Here is a 16056-nt window from a genome sequence, read left to right on the forward strand (position 1 = left end):
ATACTGTGTTGTTAAGTGAAGACGAAGGGGAGCTGCAAGGCATGGTGGATGAGTTTGGGAGTATGTATAAGAAACGGAATCTAAAAGTGAATGTAGGGAAGAGTAAAGTTATGGTCTTCGAGAGAAGTGAAGTCAGTGAATGTACAGTGAGGTTGGATGAGGAGGAAATGGAAAATGTGAGTGCCTTTAAGTACTTAGGTAGTGTGATGAGTAAGGATGGAAGTTTAGAGGGAAGTGCTTGAAAGGGTACAAGAAAGAAAGGTTGCTGGTTCCATAAAAGCAGTGATAAGAAACAGGGAAGTGAGCATGGAAGTGAAAAAGTTACTTCATTACAGTATTGTGATACCAGCTGTAATGTATGGATGTGAAACTTGGACCTTGTTGGAGGGACAGAAGTCAAGAGTGAGAGCAATGGAAATGAGTTATTTGAGAGGAACATGTGGAGTCACAAGGAGAGACAGACTGACAAATGAGAAAGTGAAGGAGCATTGTGGTGTGGATATGGATGTGACAGGAAGCATTAGGAGAAACGCATTGAGGTGGTTTGGCCATGTGGAGAGGATGGAGAGTGAGAGACTGATGAGGAGAGTGTATGCTAGTGAGGTGGAGGTGGGAGAGGGAGGGGGAGGCCAAGAATGAGATGGAGGGAGGGAGTGGAGAGGTATATGAGAGAGGGGTGTGTGAGCTGGGAACAGGGCGGCACGGAGGCGATTTGTTTGTAGTCATCCCTTACGGGATTATGGCATCTGGCAATAGATAGATAGGTAGATAGTATATGTGGTACCAAAAAAAAAAAAAAAAAATCTTAGCACCATGTGGGACAGAGTTACGAGAGTGTGAGGTATGAATTTTCAGATAAAGTTTAACCTCATTATAGTATTTTGTATTCAGTTACAGTATCATGGTTACATATCTTCAGACATTACAGAAATTGTTTATTAACTGATTCTTATTTATTACAGTACAGTACGGGCATCATTCATTCATTGTTATTTAGTTACCCAGTGTCAGAAAAAATAATAAAATAAATTCATTTTGAAACTATTGTTCTACTAACACAAAGTTAAAACTAAGGAATCAGAGTCTCCTTAAGTGACTGGGTGTAACTAACCCTAACTTACGTATTCTTTCTCCTCATATCCTAGCTAGTTTCCCTCAATTTGGCCAGATCTCAAAGGATACGTAGCTAGATCATGTAAGAATGACAGATGATGATGGGCTAGAGGTCTTAGTTAGGTTTGTGAGGGTCTATCCAGGCATCCTGGAGCAACTTATTTACAGCATGCAGCTTGAACAAGCTTAAGGGACTAACTGAGTAATGGCGATCTCCTCTCCTTCATAGGATTCAGAGATGCCAAACATTATTTAATTACAGTTGGGCGAGAGTAGAAGCATGTATGGACAAGTTTGAGAGGAGCGAGAGAGTGCTGTTGATTGGAGACATGAATGGCAAAGTTGGGAATGTACGAGTGGATGGAGTGGTTGGTCAGTGGGGTGTGCCAGCTGAAGTAGATGGGAATGGTAGTGCTTTGGTGGACATCTGTGCTGGTAAGGGGTTGGCAATAGCCAACACCTACTTTCGTCATAAGATGATCCACCGGTATACATGGAGAGTAATGAGGAGGATGGATGGTGAACTTGTTGAACGAAAGGCAATGATAGACTACGTGTGTGTGGATGAGCGAATGAGAAGACAAGTGTTGGATGCAAGAGTGTGGAGAGGGTGGGGGAATGGAGTCTTGGACCATCACTTAGTGATGGCCAAGGTAGAGCTGCAAAGAAAGTGGTTGAGGAGGCGAAGGGGAAGACAGGAGGAAGCAGCTCCTGTGAGAAGAGTGGAGAAATTGCAAGATAGTGAGAAAAGGACAGAGTATAAGAGCATAGTGGAAGAAAGATTGGGAAGGTATGAGCTAGAGCAGATGGAAGGGGTGGAAGACGTATGTAAGATATTCACGGAAGAGTTAAGCGCAGCGTGTGAGGCGGTTTGTGGAGTGAGGAGGAGATGCAAGGGTGTGCAAGGGACAGCATGGTGGAATGATGAGGTGAAACGAGCTGTGGAACAAAAGAAGAAGGCATATGGTGAATGGTTGGTGAGTAGAGGTAGGGGAGAACATGAGAGAGAGAAGAGAGAGGTATATGTGAGCAGGAGAAGGGAGGTTAAGAGACTGGTGAAGGAGAGTAAGAAGAAAGTGGATGAAGAGTTTGGGAGGAATCTGAGTGTGAAATGGAGGGAGAGTAAGAAATTGTTTTGGAAGGAGATAAAGAAAGTAAGGCAGTGTGAAAGGGGAAATAGTAGGGGAGTGAAAGATAGGAATAATAGATTGTTGGTGGAGAAGAGAGAGAAAGTGAGGAGATGGAAGGAGCACATTGAGGATTTGTTAAATGTAGAGAGTGAGAGCAGTGTGAGTATAAGTGGTTGGGGAATGGCTGGGAGAAGAAGAGATGAGAGGAGGGAGGAAGAGATCAGTAGGTCGGAAGTAGTGGAAGCGATGAAGAAGATTAAGCTGGGAAAGGCCCCAGGAATTGATGGAGTGTGTGGTGAAATGCTTAGGTATGGGGGTGAGATTGTTGTGGAGTGGATATGGAAGTTGTGTAGATTGGCTTGGGAAGAGGGAAGGGTTCCAGAGGACTGGAAATCAGGTATAATTGTTCCTCTGTACAAAGGAAAAGGGGAGAGAGAAGTATGTGGTAACCATAGGGGTATTTGCCTTCTTAGTGTGACTGGTAAAATATATGGTAGAATACTCATTGATAGGGTTAGGCATTTGACGAGGAGCTAGTTGGAGAAGAACAAGGGGGATTTAGGAAGGGAAAAGGGTGTATAGACCAGATATTTGTTCTAAGATGTTTAGTGGAGAAGTATCTAGAGAAGGGAAGGAAAGTGTATGCTGCCTTCATGGACTTGGAGAAAGCTTATGACAGAATAGATAGGCAAGGTATGTGGAAGGTATTAAGAATATATGGAGTGGAGGGGAAATTGTTGAGTGCTGTGAAGAGTATGTATGAGGGAGCTAGGGCTACGGTGCGAGTGGATGGTGAGCTGAGTGAGTTCTTTGATCTCAATGTGGGACTGAAACAGGGGTGTGTAATGTCTCCATGGCTGTTTAATATATATATGGATGGGGTTGTAAAGGAGGTTCAAGGTAGGGCAGTGGATGTGGGGGTGGCCCTAATGAATGAGGGTGAGATTTGGAAGCTTCCGGTGTTGCTGTTTGCTGATGATACAGTATTGTTGAGTGAAGATGAATGGGAGTTGCAAGGTTTGGTGAATGAATTTGGGACAGTGTGTAGGAGGAGGAAGCTGAAAGTTAATGTAAACAAAAGTAAAGTTATGGTGTTTGAGAGGAATGAAGTCACAGAGTATGCAGTGAGGTTGGATGGTGAGGATATGGAGAATGTGAGTGCATCCAAGTACTTGGGTAGTGTGATGAGTAAGGATGGAACTTTGGGGGATGAAGTAAATGAAAGGGTACAGCAGGGAAGGAAGGTTGTTGGTACACTGAAAGCAGTGATGAGAAATAGGGAGGTGAGTATGGAAGTTAAGAAGTCACTGCATGATGGTATTGCGATCCCTACCCTGACGTATGGAAGCGAGGCGTGGACCTTGCAAGAAGGGAACAAGTCAAGAGTGAGAGCAGTGGAAATGAGTTACTTGAGAGGAGCATGTGGAGTGACGTGGAGGGACAGGTTGACGAATGAAGAAGTGAAGGAACGTTGTGGGGTAGATGTGGATGTGGTTGAAAAGATTAGGAGAAATACACTGAGGTGGTTTGGACATGTGGAGAGGATGGAGAATGAAAGACTGACTAAGAGGGTGTATGTAGGTGAGGTGGCGGGAGGGAGAGGGAGGGGTAGACCGAGGATGAGGTGGAGGGATGGAGTTGAGAGGTATATGAGGGAGGGGGGGGTGAGTTGGGGGGAGGGGAGTCAAATGGTGGGTGACAGAGTGACTTGGAGGCGTTTTGTCTGCGGCCACCCTTTGTGGGATTAGGGCGTCGGGCTATAGATAGATAGATAGACTTAATGTAAGTTGAATTAATTACCTCACAAAACTTTCAAGGAAGGTCTGCCTTAACAAATCAATCATATTGTCAAAGAAGAATAAGATCAAATATTCATTTTATGTACATTAAGGTACAGTATAATACTTTCTCCCATTTTCCACATCACCACAACATGCAGGCACGGTCACTTACAGTGGAATCTTCCTACGTACGTACACACACATTTACAATATAGTTGTCCATATGGGTTAAATGCAGTAGCATTTAGTTTATTAATAATAAAGATTATTAACCAGGAACTAGTGCAAATCCCTGGGTTAATAACCAGCTTGAAATAACCATAAAAGTTCTCTGGAATTTTCCTCTGCCTTTTAGCAGGGACAACCATAAAAAAAAAGAAAAAAAGAAGCAAATATTGTACTGCTAAACACAAAATATCTCTATCTGGGGGAAAATAGTTTCCACTTCCAGCATGTATGAAAGAAGTGTTTTTTGGAGTGGAAAGCATAGAAGAGCTGATGTATTGGTTGTGTTGAATTAATGAAAATTTTGTATGTGTGTGTGTGTGTGTGTGTGTGTGTGTGTTCTTACCTAATTGTTCTTACCTAATTGTATCTTTACAGGAATGAGTCAAGCTCGTACTGTCCCGTGTCTTAAACCATATTTATCGTACATATCCTTAAATTTGTGAATTGTTTTGGCACACTCTATTTCATTCGGTAGTGCATTCCATTGATCAATTGCTCTGTTTGGGAAACTGAATTTCCTTACGTCTTTATCACCTCTCTTCTTATGCAGTTTTTTGCAGTGTCCTCTTGCTGATGCTTCTCCATATGTTAAGTAATCATTTATGTCTATTTTCTCCTTTCCTGATATGCATTTATATAGCATTATCATGTCACCTCTTTTCCTTCTCTCCTGTAGTGTTGGTAGATTCAGTTTATTTAGTCTTTCTTCTTAGCTTAGGTCCCTTAAGCTTGGTATCCATCTTGTAGCGGCCCTTTGAACTTTTTCAATCTTGTCTATGTGCTTTTTGAGATGAGGACTCCAGACTACTGATGCACATTCCAGGGTTGGTCTAATGAATGATGTTATTATCCTTCTTAGCATGTCTTCATTTATGTATGTGAATGCTATTCTCATATTTGCAAGCAGTGTATACATGTTCCGTACCTTCTCGCTGATGTGGTCAGCCGGAGATAGTCTGTTATTGATAATCACACCTAGGTCTTTCTCTCTTTCTGATGTGTATAGGGTTTTATTTCCTAACTTATAATCCCAATCAGGTCTTTTTCCACTTTTACCAAACTTGATTACATGACACTTGTCCACATTGAATTCCATTTGCCATGTACTACTCCATTCATGAAGTTTATTTAATTCTTCTTGTAGCTCTTTACAAGAGTCTGTGTTAGTAATTCTCCTTTGTATTTTTGCATCATCTGCAAACATATTCAGATAGCTCTCATTTCCAGTGTTACTGTTTATATCATTTATATACACTAAAAACATGATTGGTGCCAGCACTGAACCCTGTGGTACTCCACTAGTCACTTCTTTTCATGATGAGTAGTTTCCTCTTAGTACTGTCCTCATTTCTCTTGTTATGATAAAGTCTTTCATCCAACAAAACAGTTTGCTTCGAATTCCTCCTTGATGGTACAGTTTCCATAAAAGTCTTTGGTGTGGTACAGTGTCAAAAGCTTTCTTGAAATCTAAATAGATACTGTCCACCCATCCTTCCCTTTCCTGTATTGTGTTTGTTACTCTGTCATAGTAGCTCAACAGATTAGTAACACATGATTTTCCTTTCCTGAAACCAAACTGTCTTTCTGTTATCATACTGTGTTCTTCTAGATGATTTACCCAAGCTTTTCTTATAAGTTTTTCTAATACCTCGCTTACAACACTGGTCAGTGATACTGGTCGGTAGTTGAGTGGATTTTGTCTATTTCCTTTCTTGAATAAGGGGACAATATTTGCTTTTTTCCAAATATCAGGTAGTTTACCTTGACTCAAGGATTTCTTGAAAATTAAAAATAATGGTTTACATAACTCCTTTGCACATTCTCGTAATACCCAACATGAAATTTCATCAGGACCACTTGCTTTTCCTCTGTCTAATCTACTTAACTCTTCCTGTATTACTTTTTCTGCTATTTGTATATCTGGTAGTATGTGTGGACATGCGTGTTCCACAGAGTTCCTCTCAAAATTTTTTCTTCTGTAAAAACTACTTGGAAATTCTTATTTAGTGCTTCACAAATATCTTTCTCTTGTGTATAAGTGATTCCCTCGTCCGTAATGGATTGTATTATATCTTTTACTTTAGTTTTGCTTCTGATATAGCTGTAAAACAGCTTTGGTTGATCACTAATTTTATTTATTATATCCTCCTCAAACTGTTTTTGGGCTTCCCTCCTTATTCTTGTATAGTCGTTTCTTGCCTGTTTGTAATTATTATACGCCCTTTCACTATTGTGTCTTCTGTATCTATTCTACAACAAATCTCTTCTTTCTTTTGATTTTTTACATTCTGTATTGAACCATTTCTGTATTTTCATCTGCTTCTTTGTGCTGTGGGATGTACTTCTGGACTCCTATTTCATAAAATTCACAAAATTTTTTATATACAGCATTTAAATCTTGTCCTCTAAGCTCATTTTCCCAATCAACTTCTAAGAAATACTTCTTTAGGTCTTGATAATTTCCCTTTTTATAGTTTAGGCTCTTTTTGTAACTATCATTGCTGTTTACTATGTCATATGCTATCCTGAAGTTATAATTTAGTACTGCATGATTGCTTTTGCTGAGTGGAGTGTGATATATTAAACTGTTAATATCATTTTCTTGCCTTGTAAATATTAGATCTAGCACTGAAGGTACATCAAGTCCTCTTTTTCTGGTGGTTTCCCTCACATGTTGCGTTAAGAAAAACTCTTGTACGAGATCCAGGAGCTTTTGATCCCAACAGCTTTCAAGCTATTTATATCTAGAGTATTCCAATTTATATTTGTATTGAAGTCCCCAGTTAGTATAATTCTTTCCGATTTCTCTTCCATTTTATGTAGCAATGATCTTACACTCTGAATTGTACTCTCTGCCAGGTCCTCATATTCGTCTCTTTCCCATGTGTTTGATCTGGGTGGCATGTACAAATTGGCTACAATTACTTTACCTTCAGATGTGTCGATCTCTACTGCAATCAGTTCTACTTGTGTTGGTATATCTAGTTTTATTTCCTTGACTTCTAGATTTTTCTTAGTTAATATTATAATTCCTCCTCCTTTTTTTAAATATCTGTCTCTTCTCCATATATTGTATTCCTGTAAGTTTAGTATGTCATTTGATATCCTTGGTATTAATTTTGTTTCAGTTAGGCATATTATTTGTGGTTCATTTTCTCTGACATAATCATTCATTTCTAGTAATTTAGATACCATTCCATCCACATTTGAGTATATCAACTTTATCATCTTGTTTATATACTTGTCATGGCATGGTTCTACTACCTTCCTCCTTTTTCTTCCATCATGTTTGTGTACCACTTTCGTACCTGCAATCCTATTACTTTGTAAAAAAAAATTTTCTTCTCCTCTTCTGATCTTCCCTCATTTTTTGTTTTTGCTTCCTCCCTTTTCTCTTTCAGTAATTCCAGTTCCTCTTGTGTTAGGCATCTTTTTATCCATACATTTTTGAACTCCTCTTTTTCCTTAAGATTCTTTGGATTTTTTAGTATCTCTTCCACAGTGTTTACACTCTGGAAAGTCACCTTTAGAGGTCTGGTCTTGCTTTTCTTGTATTTCCCTAACCTTTTGTGTTCCTCTATGTCTTTACTACAGATTTCCTCTGATACTTCTTTCAGTAAGCTCATTACATTTGCCATCTCCTTTTTGTCTCTTGTCATCTTGTTTTTAACTTCATCCTCTTCTATACCAGTGATTACTATTGATTTGTTTATCTCTACTGAATCTCTGGCTAACTTTGGATTGTTCTGGATTATTCTTTTCACCTCCTTTTTAATGCTTTTTTCCTCCACCCTTGTTTCTAAGTCTTTCTTTACTTTCACCATTTCAGCATACGTGGTTTCTACATCATTTTTGTAGCTTTGCACAGCTTCATTTACTTGTGTTATCTTCTCCTCAATATCACTGCTCTGGTCAATAAGACTGCTAACTTGCCTAATTGTCTCTGTGTCATTTTTGAACTCATCCATAACACTCTCATGATTGACTACTGTACTTGCCATTTCACTCATTTTCTTCCTAAGTGTACTCAGTTCCACGGTTAGTTCACTGATGGTTGTGTCTTTCTTATTGGCCTCCCTTCCTAGTTTTTCTATTTCTTCCTTTTGCAAGTACATCTGCTTCTTTATTTCATCAATTTCATTTTTGAAAGCCATTTCTAGTTTGTTTACACGTTCAACCAGTCTATTGTGGGTCTCTACTTCAACCAGTTCTTGGTAGAAATCATCATTTTGCTTTTTACCTTTATCCCTTTTCTTTTCCAAATTTGTTTTACTGAAGTATGTATCCATTTTGCAATACTTAAAGTGTGTGTGTGAAAGAGGGTGATGTCAGTAAAGAATGAGTCACTTCTGAGTTTTGCTGGAATAACCAGGAATTTATCAAGGCCACTGTTCACAGACAGGTTGTGGTGGCAGAGAATATTCTGTAGCCTAGACAGTTTATTACAGTAGAAGTTTGAGACAAAGATGTGACACCAGTTACATTGCCCGCTGAAAATTAGAGGTTTGATTTTGACATAGTCTGGTTTTGAGTTTGGTATTTACTTAATGTATTTCCATATTTTGGATTTGCCTAATATGTAAAACTTTCTGCGAATCCACTGTACTGTACTCAGTTAAAATCTTGGATATGTGCAGGCAAAATGCCTCTTATTGAAACAACTTTAGACATTTTTCTAGCTCATGATCAGTATGTTGAAAGCTTAACTCATTTTCTTTAAAACAAGTTCATAATGAGTCACAAGCCACTTTAAGTGAAGAAAAGGGGTTAATTCATTAGTAACAATCTTAAAACATTAAAATGCACTTCAAGGGCTAACTTAACTCTTACTTTTTACTGATTAGTACTGTCACAAGCCCCACTTTCCTCCTCCTCCCCAGCGATCATCCCACCGACGTATGGATTTTTGGCTCAGCAGCACTCTGAAGACACACACAATCTTCTGGATGAGAACAATATTAATGGAAGAGATCTTGATGAAGCCTTGAAGGAACTTTGCGAGTTTGTGGTTGAGGTTTGCCAAATATAATTTTTTTACAATAGGGAACTAAGGTTTGCCTAGTACTTCACCTTTTGTACTACTCACTTTCTTCTGCTGGCTGATATTCCTGTGTAACCAGGGACAAAGGTTTGCCTAATATTTCACTTTTTCTACTTGCTTTCCTCTTCTGGCTAATATTCTTGTACAATACAGGAAAAAAAAAAGTTTGCCAGCTATTTTGTCACTTCTCACTTTGCTTGCTGATATTCCTTAACTGAAGAAGCCCTCTTTATTTCTCTGGCTATTGATGATGCTCACCGATGAATGTATGAGGGAGGAAAGTGATAGACATGCCATAGCCATAAGTTTGGAGTACACAATGTATGTAATACTGTAGTAGGTAAGCTTTTGTCCTTGATTGTCCTATATAGTCAAGAACATGTGGCTGGACTTGTTTATGTATTTCCGTACAGATACAGTAAACCCTTGATATATTGAACCCTCTTTTAGCACGTTCCAAGTGTTAGGGCAATATGAGTTTTCTTCCATGCTGTGATACACTTCAGAATGGTCTCCCACCAGTCTGCATGGACCTATCACAGCGAGAGGAGGTATGTCACTTCACCGAGTCCCAGTGAGGGCTATGCCATCATAAAAGTAGTGCGGCACTTGTGGCCCAATATGCAGTGTCCTAATATTTTCTTCTCATATTGCATGTTGGGCCACTGGTGGACCACTGATGTGGTGTACTACTTTGGCCCAGGTAGCATAGTCTCCCCTCACTTCTACCTAGCTCTTCTGTGGTGTTTGGTTTCTTACCATCTTGCATTCTCTGTCACGAAGTTCCAGGTGGGACTTAGCTATTTAGGAACTGGGCTACCCCCGTTTTATGATGAGATATGTTAAGAAAAAAAACATCACTTGGTGGTGTATCACATAGCGGGTAGATTTAACATGTAAGGTATAGGGATGAGTTTTTGAGCCATGGGATTCTCCTCAGTCAAGTCAGCTTTAAAAGAAGCTATCCTAAGTCTAAAACCTGTTGATAACTCACCAAAACCAACAAATATAATCTGAAAATCATATGAAATAGGTCAGAAAATATCACAAGCCCCACCACATGCTGCACCTTGACCATACATTATCGCAAATATTTAGCACAAAATTAACAAAATCTCACACCACACACAGTATCACTGCACCACTCACTGGCGCCGCTGGAACATAGTTACGATGCACTATGATAGCGGCTTAATGTAATATTGGTGATGTAACACGATGCGGGGTAGGCGAGCATACGAGAAATCCTCACTTGGTGATGGGTGGTGCGAGAAGAATGATATGGGTGCACAGGGGGTGAGCGATGGGTGCTGGAGCTGCGTGAGCATTACTGTTTGTGTGTGTGTGTGTGTCTGACTCTGACTCTGGGCTAAGGTTTCAGGGCATATTTCTCTTGGCCAGTTGCCTATCTCAAGGGCCCAGTAGTCCTCCTCCACCTCCACATGTCACCACTGCGGCACCAACACCCGCTGCCCATACTGAGTACAGTACTGTACATGCTAGGGCTGTCTCATACATGAGTGGTTTACTGGTTTTAGCGGTGGTACTTTTATGACATGTCAGCTGGTAGGAAAGTCTGCTTTTATGAAATTCAGATCCTTAAACTGTTCCCTCTCCCATCCGGGATTTGAACCTGGGTCCATTAGGACTGCAGGCCATGTGGCGGGCGGGCTCAGCTGGTTGCGGAACAAGCGTGATTCAAACTTTTAGTCGATCACCCCCAGACAATGCCTCACAAGACCCATTGCAAAACTGAGGGTAGGCGTACGATAGGCTGGATAGGGTGGTATTTCTACCCGTCGCTAATCCAGGGTATCATATAGTGAGGTGTCCCTGTACAGTACTGTAGTTAGAAATCCAAGCAAAAGTCCAACACTACATTATCTTATATCTTGTTTCTTCTTCCTCCTTTCTCCTTCATTTCTTTATGAACGTTCTGAAGGTTTTTACATTGCTGTAGAGTGAGTTTCTTACAACCAGGCATCATGACAGCTTGGTACATTGAAAGCCACGATGGTAATCAGCAACATCCAGGTAAGAGTAATTAAAATTAATTATGTATAATTAATTTTAAATAATTTATAGTAACCAGAAACATCCATTTTTTTTTTCTTCAATCCATCCATCACCCAATCCTATGCCCCCCCCCCCCATGAAGAGTGTAGGAGCCAGAGGCTAGACAAGTTTGTCTTGACATTGAAGATGAGAGTGACCAGCCTCACTCATCCCTGAGTGGCATTATGTGAGCAGTAAACCTCAACAACCTCTACACAGGCTCAATCAGATTGGAGTGCCTTAATTACCCACTAAACCACCAGGTGCCGTAATTTGGTTATATGGTTACTACCCAGCATAATAAATGGTTTCCTGGTGTACAGGAAACCATTTGGCTTGTAACTCATTGTAGAGACACCCATAGGCAGAAGGAAGAGTGAGTGAAGGAAAGAAAGTCAGAAGAGGGAGTGTAAAATCACCCGCAGGCAGAAGGAAGAGGAAAGAATTAAGGAAAGAAAGACAGAAGAGGAAGGAAGGAAGAGAGGAAAGGGCAGACAACCAAAGCAGCACTACATCGAGTGTGTGGATGGTGAGCGCTGCCACCTACCACAGTCCAAGAAAGTAAATTTAGAATTGTTCAAAACAATTGGTTGCTCCGTTTTTTCTTATAGTAAAAAATCGTAAAACGTCGTCATTAGTACAGTAAATACACTCCTTGTTTTTTCTTTTTTTCGAGAAAAGTGTATTTGCATCTCATGGCCTGGTTTCTGCAAGACAGGGTTGTCTTTCAACGCTTTTGTGCAATTAATAGTATTGTTTGACATGTAAATGAAATATAATGGCCACTGCTAGAAGTTTGATATATATTTTCTTAATAAATAGGCATTTCCCTAATCATATATCATTATCCTATTCATTGTGTCTTCTACTGCAGAAACAACAACAAATCTGCCCAGTCATTATTCATGAAGGTGAAACTCTGTACATGAAAAAGTGAAAACAAAATTTTACTCATTATTGTACCATCTGTGTACCAACACGTTAGTAAAGAATACAGCAAGTGGTACATCAGTGGCCCAAAATGCAGGTAACATGTTAATGAATTTCGGTTTTAGTGACCATCTTGAGCTGACTGAATGTTTTGTTCATTTAATGAATTTTGTTCAGTAAAAGAATGGATGCGCGGGAAGCACCGACCAGCATGGTGTCCCTACACACACACACGTGCATGCGCACACACATACACGCACTCCTGCACATCCCACAGAATGCAGCATAAGTTAGTAAATAGAGCATTGATTGAGAAAAAGTGCCATTTAGACCTATCTGTATGTTATTGTGTACAAGTGTATGGCCGAACGATGCTCTATATTTACTGATCTTTGTTTGGAAGAAGCCATGACACATAGGAAATTACCGAACAGCACAGTGTTCAGCTTTAATGAACTGTAAGCTTTACTGTCAAGGGTCTGGTACCAGTTAGTTCACTATATGTAGGGTTTACTGTATTTTGATCCTTTTATAGCACCTAAGCAGTTATTTTTCAGTGTCACTCTTACCCAAGCTTGGTTATTTCCAAGAATGACTGAATAAGAAGAGTAGCTCTTGTAATTCAGTTTTTAACTCATTTGTGTCAAAGCCTAAGCACACTACTTTGCTGAATTTGTCTGTGAATGGTAATTTAATTACTTCTGCATATTGAGCTATCAAAACTTGAAACACAGTTCTTTTCACTAACTCCATCCAACTTTTGTAATGTATTGAAAAATGTACATGAGAGTTTGAACTAAGTGATATGTAGTTGCCAATGAGGAACTTTATGAGTGTTGTCTGCTACCTAGCAGGTAAGCTTAACTCTGTTCTTGGGCCGAAAAAGTAACATAACTGTGGTGACCATTGTATATGTCTGGGTAAATTTAAGAGAGTTGGCAAGACCATAGACCATTCAAGTCGATGAAATACAGTACTCAATGATAAAAAATACCGCACCCATAAATGAATACTTTTGACTGGCTGTTTTGCTGATACTGAATTGGTCTTTCATTCAGCAATCCCTTACACACAGTCAGTTCATTATATTACTACTGTAATGAGTTCAGTGGAGTTGGCTTTCATGTCTACATTAGTTTCGTATTTCTGAGTAAGAATAGGGCGTTAATGATGCTTGTCATTGCCATAGTTTCATGAAATTTAATACTGATTATATACTGCCACTTGAAATCTGTTTCCACACTTCATAGGCAACCGTCCCCAAGATAGGATAAAGCGTAGCTCATTTTCAGTACCTCACGATGCAGGCGGGCATGCTTAAGTTTCATCTAGCAGAAGACTGTTGTGGCCAATGATCAAGGCTTTGAAGTCCAATATTTGTTTTATTCATATGATGCACCCTGATTCATATGAGGAAAAATAAAAAAAGACAAAATTACAAGTTAGCCTAGAGTGTGAGCTGCTTGATGAGCTTGGTAAACTACTTCCTTCACTCGGATGATGTTTTATTCTTTGTCCTGATGATTTTGTTCACTCTGAGAAGACTTAACTGAATGATGATGCAGCCTTCATTAACCCCCTTCAGTATAAGGAAGTTGTGAATAGAGTAAAATCATCTGGTTGTAGCAAGAATATAACTAAAGGTATATCATCGGACTGAAAGACTTAGGTTCCTGACATCATTTTCTCATTCAGAGGCTCGGACATGGTCTTCTGATCTTCATGTCTTTCATCTGTCTATCGATCTATAGCCAGACGCCATAATCCTGTAAGGGGGTGGCCATTTGTCTTTGAATTAGTTATATTATGGGGAAGGACATTAACCTTCCGCCAACCCACTTGTTGACATGTAAGGAGCACTTATGTTTTGATTATGTGGTTACCACCCAGCATTGTAAATAGTTTCATGGCCTACAGGAAATCATTAGGCTTGTCACTTAATGTAAAGCCACCTGAAAAGGAAGAAGAGAATAAAAAGTGACAGGACAGATGAAAGAAATAGGAAGACAGGAGGGCAGATGCAAGAAAGAGTGATAAAGGTAATTTCATACATGCTGTGTGATTTATTTTACCATCCCTTCCATAAATTGAAGGAAGGAAGGAATATATTTGATAGGACCATTAAATTCCAAATGACAGGTGGAGACATGGTACAGCTCCTTTCTTTGTTACATAGTAATATCCTTATGTTACAAGTGATGTAAACTGGTGATATTAAACAGTATACAATTGATTTCAGAATTTTATTTTTTTATAGACATTTAGGTGGCAACTTTTATTCAAGATGTCAATTAAATGAAAGGCATTATACAATTAAAACTTGGCCAGGCTATGTAACTTCGTCAGAAATACAAATCAAAGGGTAGTGACATTATAGCAGTAGTAAGAAAAGTCCCTAGCGACTTTATATTTTGGCACACCTTTCATGTTACTGTGCAGATCATAAATTCCCCCTAATTGTACATCTGCTAATAGAAAGATAAAGCTTAAGAAAAATAAATATAAATGTCTATACAGTAAATTCTCTATATAACGAGCTTCAGTAGACTGGAATTCGCTTTTATCGGAATCGAGGAGCCACCGGACTAAATTCTTATATATCAGAAAAAGTTCGATAAAGCCAGAAGCAGTTCGGACTGCCTGACCACTTCAACCATGTTCACCACAATAAGGTAAATAAAAGACATGTTTATCAGAGTACAGTACAGTATTATTATATATATTATACAATTTGATTATTGTAGTGAATGTATAGTACAGTACAGTACTGCAATGGTAGTGAAAAGAGTTTAAAAACCATTGGTGTGATCCGGACTAGCGTTCGTTCATTCGTTTCGTTTTTAAAGACTCCAACATGCTTGCATGCATCGGCCTCGGTCACCTAATGCCAGCTTTCCATGCTGCACGATCTGTTGCAGCCTCCCTGTTCAGTCCCTTAACCCTGAGGTCACGCTTGACCTCGCCCCATGTCTTTCTCGGTCTACCCCTCATAACCCCACCACCAATATTAACACTTCTCACCTTCCTCACTCAGTTACCATCGCCCATCCTCTTCACATGCCCAGACCATCTCAATCTACCTCTCCTCATCACAACACCACTCCAGTTTCATCCTACCTCTCAACTCTTCCATTGTAAACCCAGCCCCCCCAGACCTTGCACGCAGGGACGCACTACACATCCACCTAATCATTGTCAATTCTGTACGTCTGAGCCTGCGAATATCCTTCTCCTTTACTGCCCAGGTCTCATTACCATACAGCATTACACTCCTAACACATGCTGCATATAAAGACCTTTTAGCAGGTAGGGAGAGTCCTCTCAGTGTCAGGAGAGGCACCAGCTCCCTGAACTTCTTCCAACCACTTCCCATCCTAGCCACAGAGCTAGCTCCAGCCCCACCTCCAGCACACAACATGTCTCCCAAATGACAAAACTCTTCTACACACTCGAGAGATTCACCAGCAAATTCAATCCTTTCATGCCTGACAATCTCCACCTGCTCTCCCTGACACGCCGTACACATAAAATCAGCATTATCTCACAGTCTGCCTCTGATACCACGACATCTCTTGTGCAACCATTTATCACAAAAACCGCATAAGATGGAATTACTTCCCATGCCCATGTGGCAAACTGCACATGGCCACTCTCCCTCGTCTTTGACAGTACCGCCGCCAACCCTAGATATCATCACTTTTATATTGTCTGCATTTTCCCTTAAGCCTTTGTGTCCCATACCATCTCTCCACTTCCTAAATCTTTCCTCCACCTCCCT

At 39.9% G+C, this 16056-nt stretch overlaps 1 protein-coding gene across 1 annotated transcript in view; it reads left to right on the forward strand.

Moving 5' to 3' along the window:
- Positions 1-16056, forward strand: part of LOC145403771 (protein maelstrom homolog) — a 49970-nt gene that overhangs the window by 12628 nt on the left and 21286 nt on the right. The window contains exon 4 of the mRNA XM_080275449.1: positions 9133-9266. Within this exon, the coding sequence (XP_080131575.1) occupies positions 9133-9266 (134 nt within the window). The remainder of the gene's footprint in view (positions 1-9132; positions 9267-16056) is intronic.

Source organism: Coenobita brevimanus, chromosome 61 (assembly GCF_032717465.1).
Source record: "Coenobita brevimanus isolate Jiangsu-jjx chromosome 61, ASM3271746v2, whole genome shotgun sequence".
NCBI lineage: Eukaryota > Metazoa > Arthropoda > Malacostraca > Decapoda > Coenobitidae > Coenobita > Coenobita brevimanus.